A 23768-nucleotide genomic window follows, 5' to 3' on the forward strand; every position below is an offset into this window, starting at 1 on the left:
AAAAAATCCAGAAAATCACATTGTCTGATTTTTAAAGAATTTATTTGCGAATTATGGTGGAAAATAAGTATTTGGTCAATAACAAAAGTTCATCTCAATACTTTGCTACATCCCCATTGTTGGCAATGACAGAGGTCAAATGTTTTCTGTAAGTCTTCACAAGGTTTTCACACACTGTTGCTGGTATTTTGGCCCATTCCTCCATGCAGATCTCCTCTAGAGCAGTGATGTTTTGGGGCTGTCGCTGGGCAACACGGACTTTCAACTCCCTCCAAAGATTTTCTATGGGGTTGAGATCTGGAGACTGGCTAGGTCACTCCAGGACCTTGAAATGCTTCTTACGAAGCCACTCCTTCGTTGCCCGGGCGGTGTGTTTGGGATCATTGTCATGCTGAAAGACCCAGCCATGTTTCATCTTCAATGCCCTTGCTGATGGAAGGAGGTTTTCACTCAAAATCTCACAATACATGGCCCCATTCATTCTTTCCTTTACATGGATCAGTCATCCTGGTCCCTTTGCAGAAAAACAGCCCCAAAGCATGATGTTTCCACCCCCATGCTTCACAGTAGGTATGGTGTTCTTTGGTTGCAACTCAGCATTCTTTCTCCTCCAAACACGGCAAGTTGAGTTTTTACCAAAAAGTTCTATTTTGGTTTCATCTGACCACATGACATTCTCCCAATCCTCTTCTGGATCATCCAAATGCTCTCTAGCAAACTTCAGACGGGCCTGGACATGTACTGGCTTAAGCAGGGGGACACGTCTGGCACTGCAGGATTTGAGTCCCTGGCGGCGTAGTGTGTTACTGATGGTAGCCTTTGTTACTTTAGTCCCAGCTCTCTGCAGGTCATTCAGTAGGTCCCCCCGTGTGGTTCTGGGATTTTTGCTCACCGTTCTTGTGATCATTTTGACCCCACGGGGTGAGATCTTGCGTGGAGCCCCAGATCGAGGAAGATTATCAGTGGTCTTGTATGCCTTCCATTTTCTAATAATTGCTCCCACAGTTGATTTCTTCACACCAAGCTGCTTACCTATTGCAGATTCAGTCTTCCCAGCCTGGTGCAGGTCTACAATTTTGTTTCTGGTGTGCTTTGACAGCTTTTTGGTCTTCGCCATAGTGGAGTTTGGAGTGTGACTGTTTGAGGTTGTAGACAGGTGTCTTTTATACTGATAACGAGTTCAAACAGGTGCCATTAATACAGGTAAACGAGTGGAGGACAGAGGAGCCTCTTAAAGAAGAAGTTACAGGTCTATGAGAGCCAGAAATCTTGCTTGTTTGTAGGTGACCAAATACTTATTTTACCGAGGAATTTACCAATTAATTCATTAAAAATCCTACAATGTGATTTCCTGGATTCTTTCCCCCCATTCTGTCTCTCATAGTTGAGGTATACCTATGATGAAAATTACAGGCCTCTCTCATCTTTTTAAGTGGGAGAACTTGCACAATTGGTGGCTGACTAAATACTTTTTTGCCCCACTGTAACTGGTCACTCTAGGCGACATACTTTAATTCTGAACAAATCTCCAATTCACCAGCATAGTTGTACATTACACCATAGAATGGAGATGAAGTAGAAAATACAAGTTTTTGTTGATAAAATATTGAACTACACAAACCCTACTGCAGTGTCCAGCTTCCTGTCTCCAAAGGAAGTTGGTTACTCTAAGGGGCAACATCTAACTTCTGATGTAGTCTAAAACCTGATTGGCTGAAATTAATTTATGGGAATACAAACTATCCCAAGTCTCCCTGCTCTCCCCTAAAGATGTCCAAGTAGTGATTCCTTGTCTTATTTAGTCATTTCCACTATTAGGTTTTATACTGTGCGATTTGAGTACGGTCAGAGCTGTTGTTATAAAATCAAATTATACCACAGTGCTGATGGATTCTTGATCCTGATTGGTCAGAAAGTGTTGATACATTTTCTATAAGAGCAGCTCTGACAGTAGTTCTGTCTGCAAGGGAAATCACAGGTGTATATCACTGCCCTCATTCTAATTGTTGATTTTTTTTCTGTGAGGAGATGTTTATTTTGGGCGGCACAGTGGCGTAGTGGTTAGCACTGTCACCTCACAGCAAGAAGGTCCTGGGTTCAATCCCAGCAGCCGGTGAGGGCCTTTCTGTGCGGAGTTTGCATGGTTTCCGCGTGGATTTACTCTGGGTGCTCTGGTTTCTCCCACAGTCCAAAGACATGCAGGTTAAGCTAATTGGTGGCTCTAAATTGACCGTAGGTGTGAATGTGAGTGTGAATGGTTGTCTGTGTCTATGTGTTAGCCCTGCGATAACCTGGTGACTTGTCCAGGGTGTACCCCGCCTCCCGCCCATAGTCAGCTGGGATAGGCTCCAGCTTGCCTGCGACCCTGTAGGACAGGATAAAGCGGCTACAGATAATGGATGGATGATGTTTATTTTGCAGTCAGGGGTAAAGGTGTAACTTCAAGAGAGAGGTGAGGGAATTCCTTTATAGCTGCTATAACCTAAGACATAACAGGAACCAAGTTGATTCTTGTGCATTTCACAACACTAAAAACAAGCTAAGTAAACATTTGAATCATTGGCAAACTGCTGTGGTATAAAAGGAACAAAACCCTTCTGTTATAGAGAAATAATCAACTTCAGGGAAGTGAGAACACTTCTTGTTATAATGCAGCTTTATCCTGTTTGTAGCGATCAGAGCGGGTGGGTGGAGCACAGAAGTACAGCAGGCCAGAACTGAGTTCCAAAAACTCTTTTTATTTTCAGCTTTTCAGCTTTAAACACTCTCCCAGCCACACACGCGCGCACACACACACAAGGCTTCTGGTTGGGGAGAGAGCTCACTTCCTCTGCTCTCTCTCTCTTTTTATAGGGCGTGGTCACTGGGGAAGACACACAAACACAGGTTAACTAACATCAGGTGCAGTGATTCTGCCACTTACCTTCCCTGACTCCGCCCTCCGTTCACAGACCGACGCTTGACCACGCCCCCACTGCCACATACCCTCACTGCTCGACTCAGGCCGGGCCGCCATCCGGCCTGTAGCCGCCCCCCCCCCCCCCCCCCCCCCCCCCCTTGACGGGAGAGGAAATCCGCCACAACCATCTGCGCCCCCGGCCTGTGGACCACCTTGAAGTTAAAGGGCTGAGTGCCAGATACCAATGGGTGATCTGCGTATTGGCATCCTTCATGTGGTGGAGCCACTGGAGGGGCGCATGGTCCAAACAGAGGGTGAAAGGGCGTCCCAGTAGGTAGTAGCAGAGGGCAAGGACCGCTCACTTGATGGCCAGACACTCCTTTTCTATCGTGCTGTAGTGGCCCTCACGCACCGACGGCTTCCTGCTGATGTACAGCACTGGACAATCCTCCCCCTCCACCTCCTGGGACAGAGCAGCACCCACCCCTCTGACCGATGCGTCCGTCTGCAACATAAAGGGGAGGGAAAAGTCAGGGGAGTGTAACAGTGGCCCCCCACACAGTGCAGCCTTTACCTCAGAGAAAGCCCGCTGGCATTGCTCCATCCACTGGACTGGATCTGGTGCCCTCTTTTTAGTGAGATCAGTCAGCGGGCTGGTGACGTCCTAATAATTAGGTATAAACCTACGATAGTAGCCAGCCAGCCCCAGGAACTGTCTCACCCCCTTTTTGGTCTTGGGCCTTGGGCAGGCCGCAATCACTGCTGTCATATTGATTTGGGGACACACCTGCCCATTGCCCACGTGGAAGCCCAGATACCGTACTTCCATCCGCCCAATCGCACACTTCTTCGGGTTGGCTGTGAGACCCGCTCGCCTCAGTGACCTAAGGACGGCCCTTAGGTGTTGTAAATGCCGTGGCCAGTCATTACTATAGATTATAATATCGTCCAGGTATGCAACCGCATAGGTGGCATGGGGGCGGAGGACCCTATCCATAAGCCGCTGGAACGTAGCAGGTGCCCCACACAGCCCAAAAGGAAGTGTGACAAACTGGTGTAAGCCAAACGGTGTGGAAAAGGCCATTTTCTCTTGAGATAATGGAGTCAAGGGGATCTGCCAATATCCCTTTGTCAAATCCAGTGTCGAATAAAAATGAGCCGTGCCTAGTCGATCCAGCAACTTGTCAATATGAGGCATTGGGTACGCATCGAATTTAGACACTGCGTTGACTTTTCTATAGTCCACACAGAACCGGACCAACCCGTCGGCCTTGGGGACCAAGACCACCGGGCTGCTCCAGTCACTGTGGGAGTCCTTGACGATGCCCATGTCGAGCATGGCCTCGAGTTCTTCCCGAACCACCTTTTTCTTGTGTTCAGGCAGCCTGTAAGGGCGGCTGCGCACTACCACCCCCAGGGGCGTCTCAATGTGGTGTTCTATGAGGCGGGTGCAGCCGGGCAGGGGCGAGAACACATCCGAAAATTGGGTCTGCAACTGGGCAACCTCCGTGAGTTGGGTCGGGGAGAGGTGGTCTCCACAGGGGACTGGAGAGGTAAGCGATGTCAGTGTTCCTTTTTGACCCTCTGGCCCCAGCTCCGCCTTCTCCAGAACCAACGCCACCAACGCCATGGGGACCTCCTCGTTCCAAAGTTTGAGAAGATTGAGGTGGTACATCTGTAGCGCCCCACCCCTGTCTGTTCACCTCACCTCATAGTCGACGTCCCCGACTCGCCATGTGACCTCAAAGGGTCCTTGCCACTTGGCGATCAATTTGGAGCTCGACGTGGGCAACAGCACGAGTACTTTATCTCCCGGTGCGAACTCCCTAAGGTGTGTGCCTCTGTTGTACAGGCGGATTTGCTGTTCTTGAGCCTGCCGCAAATTCTCCTGGGTTAGGTGTGTGAGTGTGTGGAGTTTTGTGCACAGGTCGATAACGTATTGAATTTCATTTTTCAATTTCATCAACCCTGTGGTGGCTTGTGGGACCTCTCGCACTGCCAATAACAGGGGTTCGAGCCATTTATCCCAGTTGCATGTGTCCTCGCATACAAACTTTTTAATTATGTTTTTGAGGGTTTGATTAAACCGTTCAACTAAGCCGTCTGTTTGTGGGTGATAAACGCTGGTGCCGATTGGCTTAATTTCCAGTAACCCATACAGTTCGCGCAGTGTGCGTGACATAAACGTAGTGCCTTGATCAGTCAGAATCTCTTTGGTTATTCCAACTCGGGAGATGATGTGGAAGAGTGCTTCCGCAATACTGTGTGCTGAGATATTGCGAAGAGGCACTGCTTCTGGATATCGCGTTGCATAGTCCACCAGAACTAAAATAAAGCGATACCCTCGTGTTGACCAATCTAATGGCCCGATGAGATCCATCCCAATTCTTTCAAATGGGGTCTTGATTAATGGCAGGGGGCGCAAAGGCGCTTTTGGAATGGCTGCTGGATTTACTAACTGGCATTTGCGGCATGCCGTACACCACCTACGGACATCGCCGCGAATCCCTGGCCTATAGAACCGGGCCATTATTTGGGCTAGTGTTTTATCCTGCCCCAAGTGTCCAGCCACAGCGGCTCTTTGGGATCAAAAGCTGTGTGATCAGCTCCTTAGTCTGAATGTCCTGCGTCACTCGGTATAATCTATCCTTCATAATGGAAAAATGGGGGAAGGACGGGGTGGCGTTTGGCTGGAGCGTTTGACCATCGATTACTCTCACTTGGTCAAACGCATGCCGCAGAGTCTTGTCTCGCGACTGCTCTAAAGGGAAATGCACGAGGGATTCCCCGAGAGAGGGAGGAGGAGCCGGCAGCTCCTCACTCTGACGCGGTGATGACGTAGACGGCTCTGTGACAGCTGCTCCTGCCAATGTCACACCGGGACCTCCCCCTGCTGAACTATGGCAGGCCCCACTCTTCACTAAATGAGTCAATAATTCCCGAAATCTTGGCCAATCAGTCCCCAAAATTATCGAGTGGGTAAGCCAAGGATTAACCGCCACCTTTACTCTAAATTTCTCCCCTCGAAATAGAATGTGGACCGACACTAAAGGGTAGTTGTGAACATCCCCATGCACACACAACACCTTCACCAATTGTGCTCTCCCCGATGCCTCGTCTTGCACCAGGCTTTGGTGGATTGAGGTCTGATTACAGCCGGAGTCCACCAAAGCCTGATACGTATCCCCTTGGATACTCACCAGTATGAGATACACTCCAGCCTGATCGAGGACGGTCTCTGGCGCATCGGGGATCCGGACCACCGCACCCACCTCCATCGCCGAGCACTGATGCTGGAGGTGCCCCGTCTCCCCGCAGCGCCAGCAAACCGGCCCGGGCTCTCTCTCTCCACCGGTGTTCCAGAGCTCACTCACCTGAGGGGCGGGGGGGGGGGGGGGGGGAAGAGACAGACATGGAAGTGGGAAACAATAGGGCACCGTGGGTGTGGCGGGCCGGCTGGGGTGGAGCCGGCCCCCGCCTCCGTGGTGGGGGAACGGGGTGAGGATGAGGAACAGAAGGGGAGGGGGAGAGAGAGAGAGAGAAGACGGGAAAAGAGGAGACATGCTGTCCTGCCATCGGAACAGCCACCAAATGGTCCTCCATCAGCTCGATGGCCTGATCCAGCGACACCGGGCAATGGCACTGGACCCACTCTGCTGTTCCTTCAGGAAGTCAGGCGATGAATTGTTCCAGCGCCACCAGATCGACAATTCCCTCGGCGTCGCGGTTGTCGGCCCTCAGCCACTGCCGGCAGGCGTTCTGGAGTTGCTGGCCAAACACGAACGGCCGGCTGACTTCCTCCAGGCGCAGAGCGCAGAAGCGCTGTCATTGTTGCTCCGGGGTGCACCCCACACACTGGAGGATGGCCTGGCGGAGGTTGGCGTAGGCCAGCCGGCTGTCGGCAGGGAGCTGTAGCATGGCCAGCTGCGCCTCGCCCGTTAGCAGGGGGAAGAAGCGCGCCATGCGCTGTTCCACCGGCCAGCCCCAGGCCTCTACTGCCTGCTCAAAGAGCGCGAGGAAGGCCTCAGGGTCGTCATGTGGGCCCATCTTCGTTAGGATGAGGAGGGGAGGGCCCGCGGCGGGGGAGGTGGTGGACCCCGCCGACGCGAGTAGGTGCAGGAACACCTAGCGATCTTCCTGCTGCGCCAGCACCAGGGCCTCTTTGCTCCTGCTCCTTCCTGAGGGTGACCAGCACCTGGTGCTGGCTCTGTTGGGCCGTGGCGAGGGCATGGATCAGGTCCTGGAAGGGGGAAGACTCCATGGGGCTGTTCTCCTCTGTGCTCTGATCCCGGGTTTCAGCACCACTGTAGTGATCAGAGCGGGTGGGTGGAGCACAGAAGTATGGCAGGCCAGAACTGAGTCCCAAAACTCTTTTTATTTTCAGCTTTTCAGCTTTAAACACTCTCCCAGCTGCACGCACACAAGTCTTCTGGTTGGGGAGAGAGCTCCCTTCCTCTGCTCTCTCCTTTTATAGGGCGCGGTCACTGGGGAAGACACACAAACACAGGTTAACTAACATCAGGTGCAGTGATTCTGCCACTTACCTTCCCTGACTCCGCCCTCTGTTCACAGACCGACGCTTGACCACACCCCCGCTGCCACACTGTTGTTGATTATTTTTAGTGATGCACGATATGAAAAATTTCAACCAATACCGATAACCGATAATTTCCTGCTTCTCATGGCCGATACCGATAAGTTAATATTTTTATATTTAATATAATCTTCATATAATTTGCAGTTTTCAGTGATGAAAAACTGATATTTTAGTAGCTCTGGCATATCTATAACAGCAAACAAAAGTTTTGGCTTTTCAAATGTTAATTTATTTATTTTTTAATATCACAAATATTTGTGGTCATTTACTGTAAATAACATTAACAGCAGCAAAAGACACTCACAGGCCAAACATTTACCATATGAAATGAATAAATCAAATGCACTGACATATCAAATAATTACACAATTAAAACAAAAACATGCATCAGTCGAAAATTGTTTAACAGAACTATGACTGGTTTATCTGCAAATAACAAAATTCATATTCAACTATTTATGCATCAGCAATACATTTATTCAACCTGAAGTGCATGAGGATGAGGTAGGTATTTGTGGAGTTAAGTTTCAAATACAAAATTATATGCATTGACATGTGTCAACCTCAACTTCAAAAAATCGAATCAAATAAATAAAAGAAACTGCATCCTCAAAAATAAAGTGAATCATCATAAAGGTTTACAGAAGTATTAATGCTTTGACTGCATTAGTTCAAAAATAATAATAAAAACCTTCAAATGATTTCCACTTTCTACTCAACATTTCTTAACCTCCCCCCAAACTATCTTTTTACTTGTCACTCTGTCTAATGTCTACATTGTCTTTTCTATTTGTTAGTTGAGGGCAACAGTGGGAGATTTTTCTTAACAAAAAGAAGCATCTCTGCCTTCTCACATCCAATTCGGTTTCTTTTTTCATCAATAACATTTGCAGCAGCAGAAAACAAACGTTCACTGTCTATGCTGGTGCAAGGGGAGGACAAGTATTTCTGTGCAAGTGAGTCAAGGTCCGGGAACCGGGTTTTGCTTCTCCAGTACTCCATGGGGCTCTCCGATCGAGGAATCGTGGGCTCTGAGAGATAGGCTTGAATCTAAAGTAGTAGAACAATAACAAAGAACAAAAACTAAATTATATATTTAACATTACTATGTTTTGGTATGGGCGGCACGGTGGTGTAGTGGTTAGCGCTGTCGCCTCACAGCAAGAAGGTCCGGGTTCGAGCCCCGTGGCCGGCGAGGGCCTTTCTGTGTGGAGTTTGCATGTTCTCCCCGTGTCCGCGTGGGTTTCCTCCGGGTGCTCCGGTTTCCCCCACAGTCCAAAGACATGCAGGTTAGGTTAACTGGTGGCTCTAAATTGACCGTAGGTGTGAATGTGAGTGTGAATGGTTGTCTGTGTCTATGTGTCAGCCCTGTGATGACCTGGCGACTTGTCCAGGGTGTATCCCGGCTCTCGCCCATAGTCAGCTGGGATAGGCTCCAGCTTGCCTGCGACCCTGTAGAACAGGATAAAGTGGCTACAGATAATGAGATGAGATGAGATGTTTTGGTATATTTTATCAGAGATAGCTAAAGCTTTATTTAACCCTTTGATGCAAAACATATGCACACCCCTTCTAATGCACAACATGGGTCAAAAATGACCCGCATTCATTTTCCAGGTTATTTCATGCTGACTGAGTTTTTCTTTGCTCTATCTTTTGAAATCAATTTATTTTATGATTGAATATTCCAAGTATTCTTTAAATATCTTGTTTTTAATTACCACAAATCATTAATTTATTTTTTTCTTTCCTACTTTATGAACAAAAATACTTTTTATATTACTACACATGGGTCATCCAAGTGTGATTTAAAATTAAATGTCTTAATACTATAATAATTTGTTTCAAGTAATTACTTTAGCAGTGAATGGGGCCAGTTATTTATTTATTAGCTATGTAGTTAGCTAAGCCAACTACAATAAAATTAGCTAACTAAAGTAGAATATGTCAACAGCTCGGTAGCTAATAGTAATTACTTGTAACTTTCTGACAAGTAATCTACTCACTCTCAAGGTAACCTAAACATAATCAATTTTTTTCGAAGGTAATGTTAGAACAACTGAAAAACATTACTTACATGTATTAGATGGGCAAAGGGCGCTGTGCTGAGCTGTGAAATGTCTGACACAAGCACAATTCACAGTTCCCACCAAACGCTGGAGTAAATGCATGCGGGTCGGTTCTGACCCATGTGTGTAAACTCGATGTAGAATTACAAAAGCTGTGCTTGTTCATAACTTAAGAAAGGAAAAATAAAAATGATGATTTGTGCTAAACAAAAACAAGATATTTACTGCATATTTGGAAAAGTAAATGACAAAATGAATTTATTTCAAAAGTATATCACAGAAACACTCAGCCATACATGAAATAACCTGGAAAATGAATGCAGGTCGTTTTTGACCCATGTTGTGCATCAGAAGGGTAGTGATACAAAAAGGGTTTTTATTCAAAAAGTAAGAAAGGAAAAAATAAAATAAGGATGTATGATGATCAAAAACAAGTTAATTGAGGAATACCTTGAATACTGAATGATGGAATTAATTTATTGCAAAGATATAGAAGATTAAAAACTCAGCCGGGTCACTTTTGACCCATGTTTTGCATCAAAGGTTTAAACAATAAGTTAATTACCTGCTGATCTGTTTGGCTTTGGGTCAGCCCTTTTGTGTGGTTTTCTTGAAGGATTTCTTCATACATTGTCAGCAGGGAAACACTGTTGTTGTCATCTGCCTTGGTTTTCTTCTCCTTTGGCTCTTCACCATTTTCTGCTGATGTTGCACATCTCACCTGGACCTGCAACACTTCTGTTGCTTCCCTTTTTGTTGCTTGGCCAAAATAGCAGTCCTTATATCTAGGGTCCAAGATTGTAGCAAGAAAAAACAGGGACTCTGTGTAGATGTGACTGAAACGCTGCTCTACGGCTTGCAGTAGGGTGCTCTTTGAAGTTTTAACTCCATGATCTCTTGCAACAGTCTTTTTTAACAGACGTTTCAAGGCTTCAATGGAGGGGATGACATCAGCTGCTGTGGCTGTAGCTGAGCTAATGTCTTTTGTCAGCTGTTCACAGGGGTCAAGAATAGTGAGCATGTTTTCAATTAAAGTCCACTGGTATGGGTTTATTAAAGCAGGTAACTCAAAATCTACTGCATATGCTGCAAGGGCTCGCTTCTGCTCCAACAAACTTCTCATCATGTAGAACGTGCTGTTCCATCTAGTAGGCACATCTTGTTGAAGCCTTGCCTCTTTCATGCCTAGTTGTTTCTGTAAGCTTTGAAGACGGGAGGTGGTGAGTTGGGAGTGTCTGAAGTGCCCTACTATCTTCCTGCCGATCGAAATACAGTCTGTGATGCTTCTTTGGCTCAGTACAGCCTCGTTTACAGCGAGCTGTAAAGTGTGTGCCATACAACCCAAGCTTGCAAGCCCACACTCCTCCATAGCCTTGGTCATGTTTCGTGCATTATCCCTGAGCACAACATGCACTTGGTCTTTAGTTATACTCCACTGTGCGAGCACTGTATCAAAAGCTTGGCATATCATTTTTGCTGTATGCAAGCCAGGGCACTCCTGTGTGTGCAGCATTGCTTTTTGCATGTTAAAATCTTGATCCAACCACTAAGCCGTTAAGCTTAGCATGCTGACCGGACTAACATCAGATGTCCATATGTCTCATCTCATCTCATTATCTCTAGCCGCTTTATCCTGTTCTACAGGGTCGCAGGCAAGCTGGAGCCTATCCCAGCTGACTACGGGCGAAAGGCGGGGTACACCCTGGACAAGTCGCCAGGTCATCACAGGGCTGACATATAGACACAGACAACCATTCACACTCACATTCACACCTACGGTCAATTTAGAGTCACCAGTTAACCTAACCTGCATGTCTTTGGACTGTGGGGGAAACCGGAGCACCCGGAGGAAACCCACGCGGACACGGGGAGAACATGCAAACTCCGCACAGAAAGGCCCTCGCCGGCCACGGGGCTCGAACCCAGACCTTCTTGCTGTGAGGCGACAGCGCTAACCACTACACCACCGTGCCGCCCATGTCCATATGTTTGTGGTAAAACTTAAGTTTAGTCCGTCCTTGGCAATCAAGTTGTGGATTTGTGTGGCAACGATGTCATAGAGAGCAGGGAGGGACACATCTGAGAAGAAGCGATGGCTTGGGATAGTGTAACGTGGCTCCAAATGTGCTATTAACTTGCGAAAACCCGGGTTCTCAACGACAGAAAAAGGCTGGTCGTCGAGCGCTATGAATTCCATCACTTTGTCATTGATGGCTTTAGCCTTTTCACTGTCTCTTGAAAAGTTTTTGCAGTTTTCAAATACCTGCTGAATGGGGACAACACTCCGTACTGCTGTTTTAGCTTTAGTGCCGCTAGCTGCTACCGCGGCTGCCTCGTATTCTTTCCACACCACTTCGCTGCGATGACGACTTCTCAGGTGAGTTATAAGATTAGTAGTGTTAAAACTTGAAGCCTTCTTTCCTCCTCTCGGAATCCTCGCTGAACATCGTTTACAAACAGCAATGCTGTTATCATCCTCTGCCACTAAAAAAAACGACTACACTGGTGAAGACATGTTTAGTTTAGTTAGTTAGTCTGGCAGAGACGGGGCCAGGCTTTGGTCCTGCCAGTAAGGCGTGATAGATGACGTAAGCAGCGCATCATGGCCTGTTTTGGGGCTACGCGGCCTGCAAACAATTCCCCCAATTTCATTAATTTATCGGATCTTTTTATCAGATAAAATGTACATATTGGATCGATTAAAAAAATGACGTAATTTTCCCCCAAATCGGCCGATATTTTATCGGTCCGATAAATATCGTGCATCCCTAATTATTTTTCTATAACTGTACGCTCCATCATGTTTTATTCTATCCACTGGATATGAGCAATCGTGTACTCTGATTGGTTACTCTACTACCAAGATATCAGTTCATATACCGTTAGTAGAGAAAAACAAAATGATGGAGCGTGTTAGTGAACCAACTGAGGATGAAATAAAAACTCTATTCGCAAACAAAACCCCAACAAGTGTTGCCAGGCAAAACAAACCTCACCCGACAGTCTGGCCTATTCACCTTACAAGGTGAATCTGTGACCTTCAGTTTGACATTTCAAGGTCACTCAAGGTCAACATTCATGGTGCTAAATGAAAGCCCATATGGGACTACCTATATGTTGATAATGGTAATATTTCTCAATCATCAGCTGTCAGGTTATAGTCCTATGAAAATCCAGGACCTTGAGTTTGACATTTCAAAGTCATTCAAGGTCAGAGGTCATGGTGGCAACTGAAAGCCCATATGGGACTTCTTATATGTTGATAATGGTAAACATCTATCTATCATTAACCATTTTAAAGTAATGAGCCTCTGAAAACCCGTGACCTTGAGTTTGACCTTTCATGGTCAATCACGGTCAAAGGTCATGGTGCCAAATGAGAGCCTGTATATGACTTTCTATATGTCAATAATATTAAGTATCTGTCTATCTTGAACCGTTTCACAGTTATGAGCCTCTAAAAGTCCGTGACCCTGCGTATGACCTTTCAAGGTCACTCAAGGTTAAAGATCATGGTGCCAAATGAAAGCCCATATATGACTTCCTATATGGTATGTTGATAATATTAAGTTTCTCTCTATCCTGAACCATTTCCCAGTTATGAGACTCTGAAAACCCATTACCTTGACCCCTGACATTTGACCCCCAACTGCTAAGAAAACTATGAACACTACTCCATCATGTAGCATATCAGTGGAAGCAGAATTGAAAGATGAACATTTTGGATTTTGGTTTGAAGTAAATACGATGAATATGAAGGAAGATATTGTGAAAAAAAACAAATTTGTCCTTTTTGGTGACCTTGACCTTGACTGGATGACCCTCAAAATGTTGGAGGTTCTATTTGACACCAATGCCCATCTATCCTGAATGTTTCATGAAGATTGGTCCAGCTATTTTCCCATAATGTTGCTAACAAAAAAACAGAAAAGAAACCCCACCAAAAACAATACCTCGCTCCCTGGTGGACTCCGTCCCGGGTGAGGTAAAAAAAAAAAAAAAGCAACAAGGTAAGGAGTTAAAGTATTTGATGGTAAGAACACATCTTTTTTATTTTTCAAGAATTATTAGGGCCCGAGCACCATTCGGTGCGAAGACCTTATTGTTTTTCGAAGAATTCTTCTTCTCTTTTTCTTCTTCTTCTTCTGCTGTGTTTGGCCTTATTTGAGGCATTTCCCATGCACGAAAACTCATGAAATTTGATACACACATCAGTCATTGTCCTTGCTACTCAGCCACAGACTTTTGGCCCCGGGCATGGCCCCGGGACTTCATAGCGCCCCTTTTTCCATTTCCCATTGAAATGAATGGGTAGAACTTTGGAATGATGATGTCATAAGGCCATTTGGAGTGAAATTACACATGGTCATTTTTAACGTACTCCTCCTAGACGGTTCATCAAATTCATGTCAAACTTGGCAAACATGATGCCAAGATATTGCTGAAGTTGAATTGCTAAGGGATTTTTGATATGTTGTAATATGTTGAAATAATATAACATATAATATGCCAAGATATTGCTGAATGTTGAACTTGATATCTTGTAATATGATTCTGATTCTGATGCATTGGTTCGTTTGCATGTGTGAACGCGGACCACACGCAGTCTGTATGCTACAATGTAACAATTTTACTGCCTGGTGCGGACCAAATAATCAAACAGACAGACAGACAGACAGACAGACAGACACACACACACACACACACACACACACACACACTAATAGTGACCTTCTGTCATTGTGCATTTTGTTGCAGACAAAATGCACAATGATTTTTGATATATTGTAATATGTTGAAATATTATAACTTATAATATGCCAAGATATTACTGAATGTTGAATTTGATATCTGTAGGATATTGCTGAATATTGAACTCGTTATCTTAATATGACTCTGATTCTGATTCTGTTTAGCTGGGCCTGTCTGATGAACATTTGATGAATATATGACATGTGACTGTTTTGTTGGGTGGCGGGATGTCCTGGGTTGCGGAACCACACATGCGAGGGCCCGTCAAGGCCGCTAGCGGCTTGAATTATTATTGCATTTTCCACAAATTGCTCTTGTCATGTCGCCGGTTTGTTTACTTTCTAAGCGGAAATTATTTTGTCGTGCGTTTTGTATAAAATTTTTAGTTATCAAATTCACAAAAAAAAAGCTCCGTTTCTCAAAATTCAGTGAATGTGGATAGAATAAAACCGTTGTTCCACTCAATCTCATCGTACATGGCTTGTAGGCTATCAGCTCATGTCCGACTCGATTTCGTGGAATAACTGTTAAATATTCCTCACTTATTCAACACTTATTCAAATTAAAGCATTATGGTGTACAATGATATAATCTGGTATTATCTTCTTCTTGCCACAGAGAAGCTGCCTAATTGTGGGAAGATAGATCAAACTGAAACAGAACTCATGGTGTGTCCCAGATTACGCCACATCTTTATACAGCCAAAAGTTTGTGGACACCTGACCATCACATCCATATGTAGGGCTTATCAAAACTGTTGTCACAAAATTGGAAGCACACAAGTGTCTAGAATGTCCTTGTATGCTGTCGCATTAAGATTTCCCTTCACTGGGACTAAGAGCAATGCGTCTGTGCACAAAATGAGCTCCTTGAAGATATTACGGTTGATGTAGAAGAAATTGACGGGCTTGTACAGAGCCCTGTCCTCCTCAACCCCACTGAGATGAACTGTGAGTTAGACCGTCTCGCCTGATATCAGTGCTCTACTTCAATAATGCTCTTGTGGCTGAATAAGGAAATCTCCACAACCACGCTCCAAAATGTAGAGAAAAGCCTTTCCTGAATAGCAAAGGAAAGGAGAACGACTCCATATCTGATGTTCAACTCGCATACTGTATAAGGGTGTGCTGGTCAGGTGTTCGCATACTTTTGGCTGGATTTTAAGTAGCCATTTTAGAAGTTTTCTAAGCACTAAAACTGCTGATGTTCTGTCACAAGGTGTGTCCAATGAAAATGTAAGCTGGAAAACTCTGCTGCCATCTTCCTGAAGACTTTAGCCCATCAGGTCAACATGGTGTAACGAAGAAGCACTTCACAAAATGAAAGAAAGAAAGAAAGAAAGAAAGAAAGAAAGAAAGAAAGAAAGAAAGAAAGAAAGAAAGAAAGAAAGAAACCAACAACCAGAAGACTCTGAACAGAGGGTTTTGGTGGAAAGAGGCCTGACGTAAAATTAGACATAATGATGCTTTATGGCTTTTCAGAAAACATTTAGCAGCTGTAGCTTTTTCTGACATAATTTGTATGAAATTCAATCAAATCCCTGTCATTTACTGTAATCTTTATTAAATCATGATTTAAAAAAAAAGTAATAAAACATGATGGGCCGTGTTGTTATATTATGAGAAAATAATCAACTTGGGTTATGACGCGTCACCATGTAGAGTTGATGTGATCTCAACTGAAGTTTATTTATGAAGAATGTTTATGATCTTCCACATCAAACCAACAGATATTTGCCAACAACAATTTTTTTGTCCATTTGTTGCTACATTTATTGTTAAATCTGAGCAAAAAAAGTTAGTTCCTATCACTGACAGTATGTTATAGCAAACATATATGTAAACACTTTCATCATCAGCCTCCTTTTTCTTAACCCTGTCTTAAAGATAATAATAATAATACAGATTGTTGTCATGCCAGGAAACCATAAAGCCCTTTGTCCTGAAGTCTTTGTCATATCAGAACATTTTAATTTACAGCTTTATCTCTGCCGAATACAATGCGCTCACACTGGAGACTCCTTCCAAAAAGGTTACATATACATCTCGTTACAGAAAATTTCACCACATCATATAACAGTTACACACATATTTAATCAGTTTTTTGTAGTGTGTGCAATAACAAGCCCCTGTGAATGAGTCGTTACTATGGAAACGATCAACCTCACAGCCAGAACTTTTATCAAATGTTTCTGAATCTGCACTAAATAATGTATCAATAATTAATGCAATTATTAATCGATCACTGAGCTGGAAAATTTTCAATAAAGTATACCATTAAAAAGCAATCTTTATTAGACTTTGTTTTCTTCCCTAGTGTGAACTTCCTCTCACTGATTTCTGCACGTTAGGCAATATTGCAAACAGTAACACAACCAAATAAACACAATCAGATAGAAAGAAAGTGGATGTCCGGAATCTTCTCATCTCATCTAGCTGCTTTATCCTGTTCTACAGGATCACAGGCAAGCTGGGGCCTATTCCAGCTGACTACGGGCAAAAGGCAGGGTACACCCTGGACAAGTCGCCAGGTCATCACAGGGCTGACACATAGACACAGACAACCATTCACACCTACAGTCAATTTAGAGTCACTAGTTAACCTAACCTGCATGTCTTTGGACTGTGGGGGAAACCCACGCAGAAAGAACATGCAAACTCCGCACAGAAAGGCCCTCGCCGGCCATGGGGCTCGAACCCAGACCTTCTTGCTGTGAGGCGACAGTGCTAACCACTACACCATCGTGCCACCTGTCTGGAATCTTACACAAGAAAATTTTACTTTTGCAACTTTTCCTTAGCGTTATGTTTCAGCAATAAAAAAAATCACAGTAAAGGACCGGTCCCACAATACTGAAAACTATAACTACAACTATCATGATAACTATAAATAAATGGGTCCCCTGCAGTTTATGTGGTTGGTGCTCACACCAGACCGATAATGATCCCTATACTCTGGGCCTGGGTTTATCGGTTTATCCATATCGGTGAGATTGTTTCTGGAGCGATTTTTCCAGGCCTGGAAAAATCTGATCTGATAAAACATCTGCCCAATCAGCTAACTGTTTGCATGTGACATTCTCTGAGTACGTACTATTTTCCCCGTGCATCTTTGTACAACCTTGTTGCATCATGAAGTCACGGAATACGGATTCACAAAAAATTTTTAAAAATATAATCCAAAGCACGGATCTTTTATTCATGGATACGTGATATTTTCTGTGAAATATCAATAGTAAATTAATAAAGTAAACAAAAAATGCAAGTAAGATATTGTAATTATGAACTTCGGCAGTCCAAACATTTAATTGTTTTTGACTTGTTAATTTTTTACCCGTGATGCATCATCTGTATGAAATCAGGAAACAATCTGAAATATACTGAAACGTCCGTGACCAATCCGTAAATTATTAGCATCCGTGATGCAGCCTTTTAAAATCCGTAACCACTCCGTATTTTGTATCATTTTTTATTATATTTCCGTAGTCTGTGACCTATCTGTATTTTATCAACCACTGGAGTGAGTACATGGGTTGTTTTGAAGTCCAAGCTGTACAGTATGACCCGGAATAATGTGCTACTACTTGGAAAAAACTTCCATGACTATTCCTAAGTTGCATGAAGTGGCAGGACTAACAGATATTATACAGTGGTGCTTGAAAGTTTGTGAACCCTTTAGAATTTTCTATATTTCTGCATAAATATGACCTAAAACATCATCAGATTTTCACACAAGTCCTAAAAGTAGATAAAGAGAACCCAGTTAAACAAATGAGACAAAAATATTATACTTGGTCATTTATTTATTGAGGAAAATGATCCAATATTACAGATCTGTGAGTGGCAAAAGTATGTGAACCTTTGGGTGGTAGAAATGGGCAACTGGACTTGCTTGAAGATTCTTGAAAACGTTTCACCTCTTGTCCGAAAGACTTCCTCAGTTCTCTCTGACTAATATGGAGACTAATTCACTCCCTATTAGTCAGACAGAACTGAGGAAGCCTTTCGGACGAGAGGTGAAACGTTTTCAAGAATCTTCAAGCAAGTCCAGTTGCCCATTTCTACCACCCACAGTTTACTATGACCTGGATGATTGAGAATCTTCACAGACATATGTGAACCTTTGCTTTCAGTATCTGGTGTGACCCCCTTGTGCAGCAATAACTGCAACTAAACGTTTCCGGTAACTGTTGATCAGTCCTGCACACCGGCTTGGAGGAATTTTAGCCCATTCCTCCATACAGAACAGCTTCAACTCTGGGATGTTGGTGGGTTTCCTCACATGAACTGCTCGCTTCAGGTCCTTCCACAACATTTCGATTGGATTAAGGTCAGGACTTTGACTTGGCCATTCCAAAACATTAACTTTATTCTTTTTTAACCATTCTTTGGTAGAACGACTTGTGTACTTAGGGTTGTTGTCTTGCTGCATGACTCACCTTCTCTTGAGATTCAGTTCATGGACAGATGTCCTGACATTTTCCTTTAAAATTCGCTGGTATAATTCAGAATTCATTGTTCCATTTTGGTTTCATCTGTCCACAAAACATTTTTCCAGTAGCCTTCTAGCTTGTCCACGTGATCTTTAGCAAACTGCAGATGAGCAGCAATGTTCTTTTTGGAGAGCAGTGGCTTTCTCCTTGCAACCCTGCCATGCACACCATTGTTGTTCAGTGTTCTCCTGATGGTGGACTCATGAACATTAACATTAGCCAATGTGAGAGAGGCCTTCAGTTGCTTAGAAGTTACCCTGGGGTCCTTTGCAACCTTGCTGACTATAACACACCTTGCTCTTGGAGTGATCTTTGCTGGTCGACCACTCCTGGGGAGGGTAACAATGGTCTTGAATTTCCTCCATTTGTACACAATCTGTCTGACTGTGTATTGGTGGAGTCCAAACTCTTTAGAGATGGTTTTGTAACCTTTTCCAGCCTGATGAGCATCAACAACACTTTTTCTGAGGTCCTCAGAATCTCCTTTGTTCGTGCCATGATACATTTCCACAAACGTGTTGTGAAGATCAGACTTTGATAGATCAATGTTCTTTAAATAAAACAGGGTGCCCACTCACACCTGATTGTCATCCCATTGATTGAAAACACCTGACTCTAATTTCACTTTCAAATTAACTGCTAATCCTATTATAGATGTGGTGTGACTGCTCCAGACTGGAACTAAATTCAGGCAGAACAGGCAACAGAAGAACACCACATTGGGTTCCACATTGGAGTCCTACAGCCAAGAACAGTTATCTTAGAATCAAGAACAAATTATTAAATTGTTTAAAAAGAAGGCAAAAAGCTCATGAATGTTATCAAATTATACCCAGAACAAACAATACACGTACTGATTCATAGGTTTTTCTGCATTTTGACTATTTTCTACAGTGTAGAACAATACTGAAGACATCAAAAGTATGAAAACACACACACATACACACACACCACACCACACCCACCACACCATTTTGCAATTATATTGGGAAACAACCAGGAAGTGTATGAAATTCTACAGAACTACACAGACAAGAAGGATTTTATTTCACATCAGAAATTTGCAATGCGCTGCCTTTTTATTGTCGTTCTTTTCATTGCATGTAAGTAGATTTGTATGGATTCATGTGTCAACTCTAAGTATTTTTTCCATTAATAGCAGAAATAATGAAATATTTTCTCTGAATTGAGTTTCTGTTCTTTATGCAGATGTTGCCAGTCAGACATTCATAAAGTTGAGTGTTAAAACTGGAGGATCTGTCACCATCCCATGTTGGTATGATAGGAAATATATACAACATAAGAAATACTGGTGCTCTGGGAAAATATTCAATTTATGCATTATTCAGGCGTATGCAAATGAAACACGGGGGAAAGTGACAGTGATTGATCACCCAGCTGAGAGTCTCTTTACTGTGACTATGAATAATCTCCAGACAGGAAACACTGGATGGTACTGGTGTGTTGTAGAGATATCTGGAGGGCCAGATGTTAAAGAAAAGCTCTACATCAGAGTGAAATCAGGTATTAGGTTGCAAATTGCAAATGCTGCTCAATATATTAAATGTTTTTCATGTTCCTAAATATCAAATCATACATAACTGACTATATACAGTATTTGTGCTCAGATCCTGATCTGTCTGTGATGGAGAGCAGAGTGAGTGCTGAGGAAGGAGGCAGCGTCACAGTCCAGTGTCTCTACAGCACTGCGTATCAGAAGAAACAGACGCAGTGGTGCAGATTCAAAGACAGGAGCTGCTACGAAGTGGGGATGACTCCCACATCCCAGAATTCAGCAGTGCAGATCAGGGATGATGGGAAACGATCCTTCAGTGTGCAGATGAGTGGACTGAAGAAGAGTGACACTGGCTGGTACTGGTGCAGAGCAGGAGATCTACAGGTTCCTGTTCACATCAGTGTCTGTGGTGATGATCCAGGTATTATCATCATCCCATGTTACTGACATTCGTGTTAAAATAGCAATTTCATTCAAGTCGTTCCAGCAACAGACACAAACACTGATTATCACCTCAGACCTTCCAGATTATTGGTGCCTCTGAATTATGGAGTCCTCACAGTGTTTGCTTTTAATATAATAAACTAGACATTGAGATTGACACTATGGATAAATGGAGTTCAAGTAGCTCCTGGATGTGGCACTGTTATAAATGCGACTTCTAATTTGAATTTCTTTCTTTCTTTCTTATACTCTAATAGATTCTACAGATTCCAAAGAATGCAAGTGAGTACAAAAATATGATTACACACTGCTGTATTCATGTAGATTAGCACTTTATCGTATTGGAAATAACTGTAGGCTATGATCAATTATTATCTCCACCAACTTTGTTGGAGAAGGTTATGTTTTTGCCCCCGTTTGCTCATCTGTTCCCAATGTAACTCAAAAAGTAGTGAATGGATATTGATAAAATTTTGAGGAAAGCTGAGCCATGGGCCAAGGAACAATTGATTAGATTTTGATGCAAATCCAGATCTGTATGTGGATCCAGGATTTTTTTTTTAAATGTGTGTTTGTTCCCAATGTAACTCAAAACGTAGTGAATGGATTTGGATTAATTTTGGTGGACAGCTTTAGTATTATCCTAAGTTCAAATGATTTGATTTTTATGTTGATTATATGTGACCTGGTGGCAGTATTCACTCTAGTGTGTGCCCTTCTTGTCCAATAATGCTTTTTAAAAATGTGCAATTAAACACTCCTGTTTTGAGTTTCATTCATGCAGTTAGAAAAACCAAATAAGAAAATTATACATTGGTATTCAGAGTTCAGATATGAATACAGACTCGAGTTGTGAGGGAGTTACACACATAGGTAAATTAGGGGCTTGTCTCACATGTGGACACATCTGTCCCAAATAGGGAAATCCGAGTTGTACTGTATATAAAGACGAGGCAGAAATATTTTTGTTTGCTTGACAAGTTGTTCAATGGGCCACACTTTTCTGCCATGGAGCAAAAATGCTTATGAAATGTATCACAGTTGTTGTGATGTTAATGAGACATTTCTGCTGTATGAAATCTTCATGATGACAATAAATCATATTGGTCTGATCACTGGACTGAGCAAAACAGCTTGCTTTTTAGGAAATATACTACAAGTCTTCAACTTCATCCTTTCCCTTAGTTGTCAATGTACTAAAACGTTGATATTTCCTGGGCTTATCGACAGTTCTGAGGATAATTAAAGGAATTTTAATTTTACTTGAAGCCCTTTCTGAATGGGAAACACTCTATTGTAGAATCTTTAAATGGTTCCCTCAATAGAGAACCAAAGAACCATTAAAGGCTACACTTGTGGTCAGAAGTTTACATACAGTGACAGGAATGTCATCTTAAATATGAATGTCATAGCAATATTTGGGCTTTCAGTAATTTCTTTGAACTGTTCTTTTTCTGTGGCAGAATGTACAGCATACAGCTTTAATAAAAAAAAAACACTAGAATTTGGTGCACAAGTTTAATTTTCTTTGGGTTGTCTGAAATCAACACAGGCTCAAAATTATACATACAGGGCCAAAAATATTCATACAGCACACCCAATATTTGGGTAAAATGTCTCTTCGCAAGATTCACCTTGACCAAACATTTTTGTTTACTGGTAATTCTGGTAGAATTCTGGTTGGATATTTCATGACTCTTCATGGTAGAATTGGTAGAATTCAATTAAATTTTTTTTTCTTGGTATGGACTCAACTTATAAGCATGGTCCATATATTTTCAATAGGGTTGAATCAGGACTTGTTTTAAGCTTAATGTTAGCCTGTTTTATCCTCCACAACCAGCTCTGATGCGTGTTTGGGTTCACTGTCCTGTTGTAACTCCCAAGTCGTGTTCGAGTTTCTGATGGTTTATGCTGAAGAATTCTGAGGTAGTCCTCCTTCTTCATTATTCCATCCACTTTGTGCAATGAACCAGTTCCACGGGTAGCAAAACATCCCCAGAGCATGATGATCCTACCACCACCACCAGCTGGTAGTGTCCCTCTGTACATGGTGGTCATTGTGGCCAAACAACTCAATCTTTGTCCCATCTGACCATACAGCTTTCCTCCAGAAGGCTTTTTCTTTGTCCATGTGGTCAGCTTCAAACTTTAGTTAAGCTTGAAGGTGTCAATTTTGGAGCAGGGAGTTATTTCTTGGATAGCAGCTTCTTAGTCCATGGTGATCTGAACTGTAGACAGTGATCCATCAGCTTCCAGTTCATGGCAGGGCTGTGCCATGGTGGTTCCCAGGTTGTTCCTGACCATCCAAACCAATTTCCTTTCAGCTGAGGGTGACAGTTTGGGTTTTCTTGAAGCAAAGTGGCTTGGCAAAGACAATAACTTGGATACAATTGTTTGAACTGATCTTGGAATTTGCAGTTGTTTAGAAATGGCTCCAAGAGACATTCCGGAGTTGTGTATATCTGCAGTCCTCTTTCTCAGATCTGCACTGAGCTCCTTGGACTTTCCCATTTTACTGTGTGTTGGTCAATTCAATGAGCACTGTAAACAAACCCTTTTTATGAAGGCACAGAGAAGCTAGCAGCTGCAGGCAATCATGATCACTAAGAGGAAGTTAAGAGACCTCGGCCTTGGCAAGATAAGAGATGGTTTGGAAGTTTCAGGACCTCTGAATTAATAATCTAAGTGAGCGTAGGTAAATTTTTGACCCTGTATGTATAATTTTGACCCTGTGTTGATTTCAGAAAACCCAAAGAAAATTAAAACTTGTGCACCAAATTCTAGTGGTTTTTTTAATTAAAGATGTATGCTGTACAATCATTCTGCCACAGAAAAAGAACAGTTCAAAGAAATTACTGAAAGCCCAAATATTGCCATGACGTTCACATCCAAGATGACGTTCATGTCACTGTATGTGAACTTCTGACCACAACTGGATAATGTTCCCAAAAGTCTACAAGACCAATTTTTAGCCGTTCTGATTAAACATTACACCA

General features: G+C 43.1%; 1 protein-coding gene across 1 annotated transcript in view; it reads left to right on the forward strand.

Moving 5' to 3' along the window:
* Positions 1-23768, forward strand: part of LOC132871830 (polymeric immunoglobulin receptor-like) — a 52254-nt gene that overhangs the window by 27851 nt on the left and 635 nt on the right. The window contains exons 7-8 of the mRNA XM_060906369.1: positions 20438-20746; positions 21027-21051. Of these exons, the coding sequence (XP_060762352.1) occupies positions 20438-20746; positions 21027-21051 (334 nt within the window). The remainder of the gene's footprint in view (positions 1-20437; positions 20747-21026; positions 21052-23768) is intronic.

The sequence above is a fragment of the Neoarius graeffei genome, chromosome 23 (genome assembly GCF_027579695.1).
Source record: "Neoarius graeffei isolate fNeoGra1 chromosome 23, fNeoGra1.pri, whole genome shotgun sequence".
In the NCBI taxonomy this organism is placed as follows: Eukaryota; Metazoa; Chordata; class Actinopteri; order Siluriformes; family Ariidae; genus Neoarius; species Neoarius graeffei.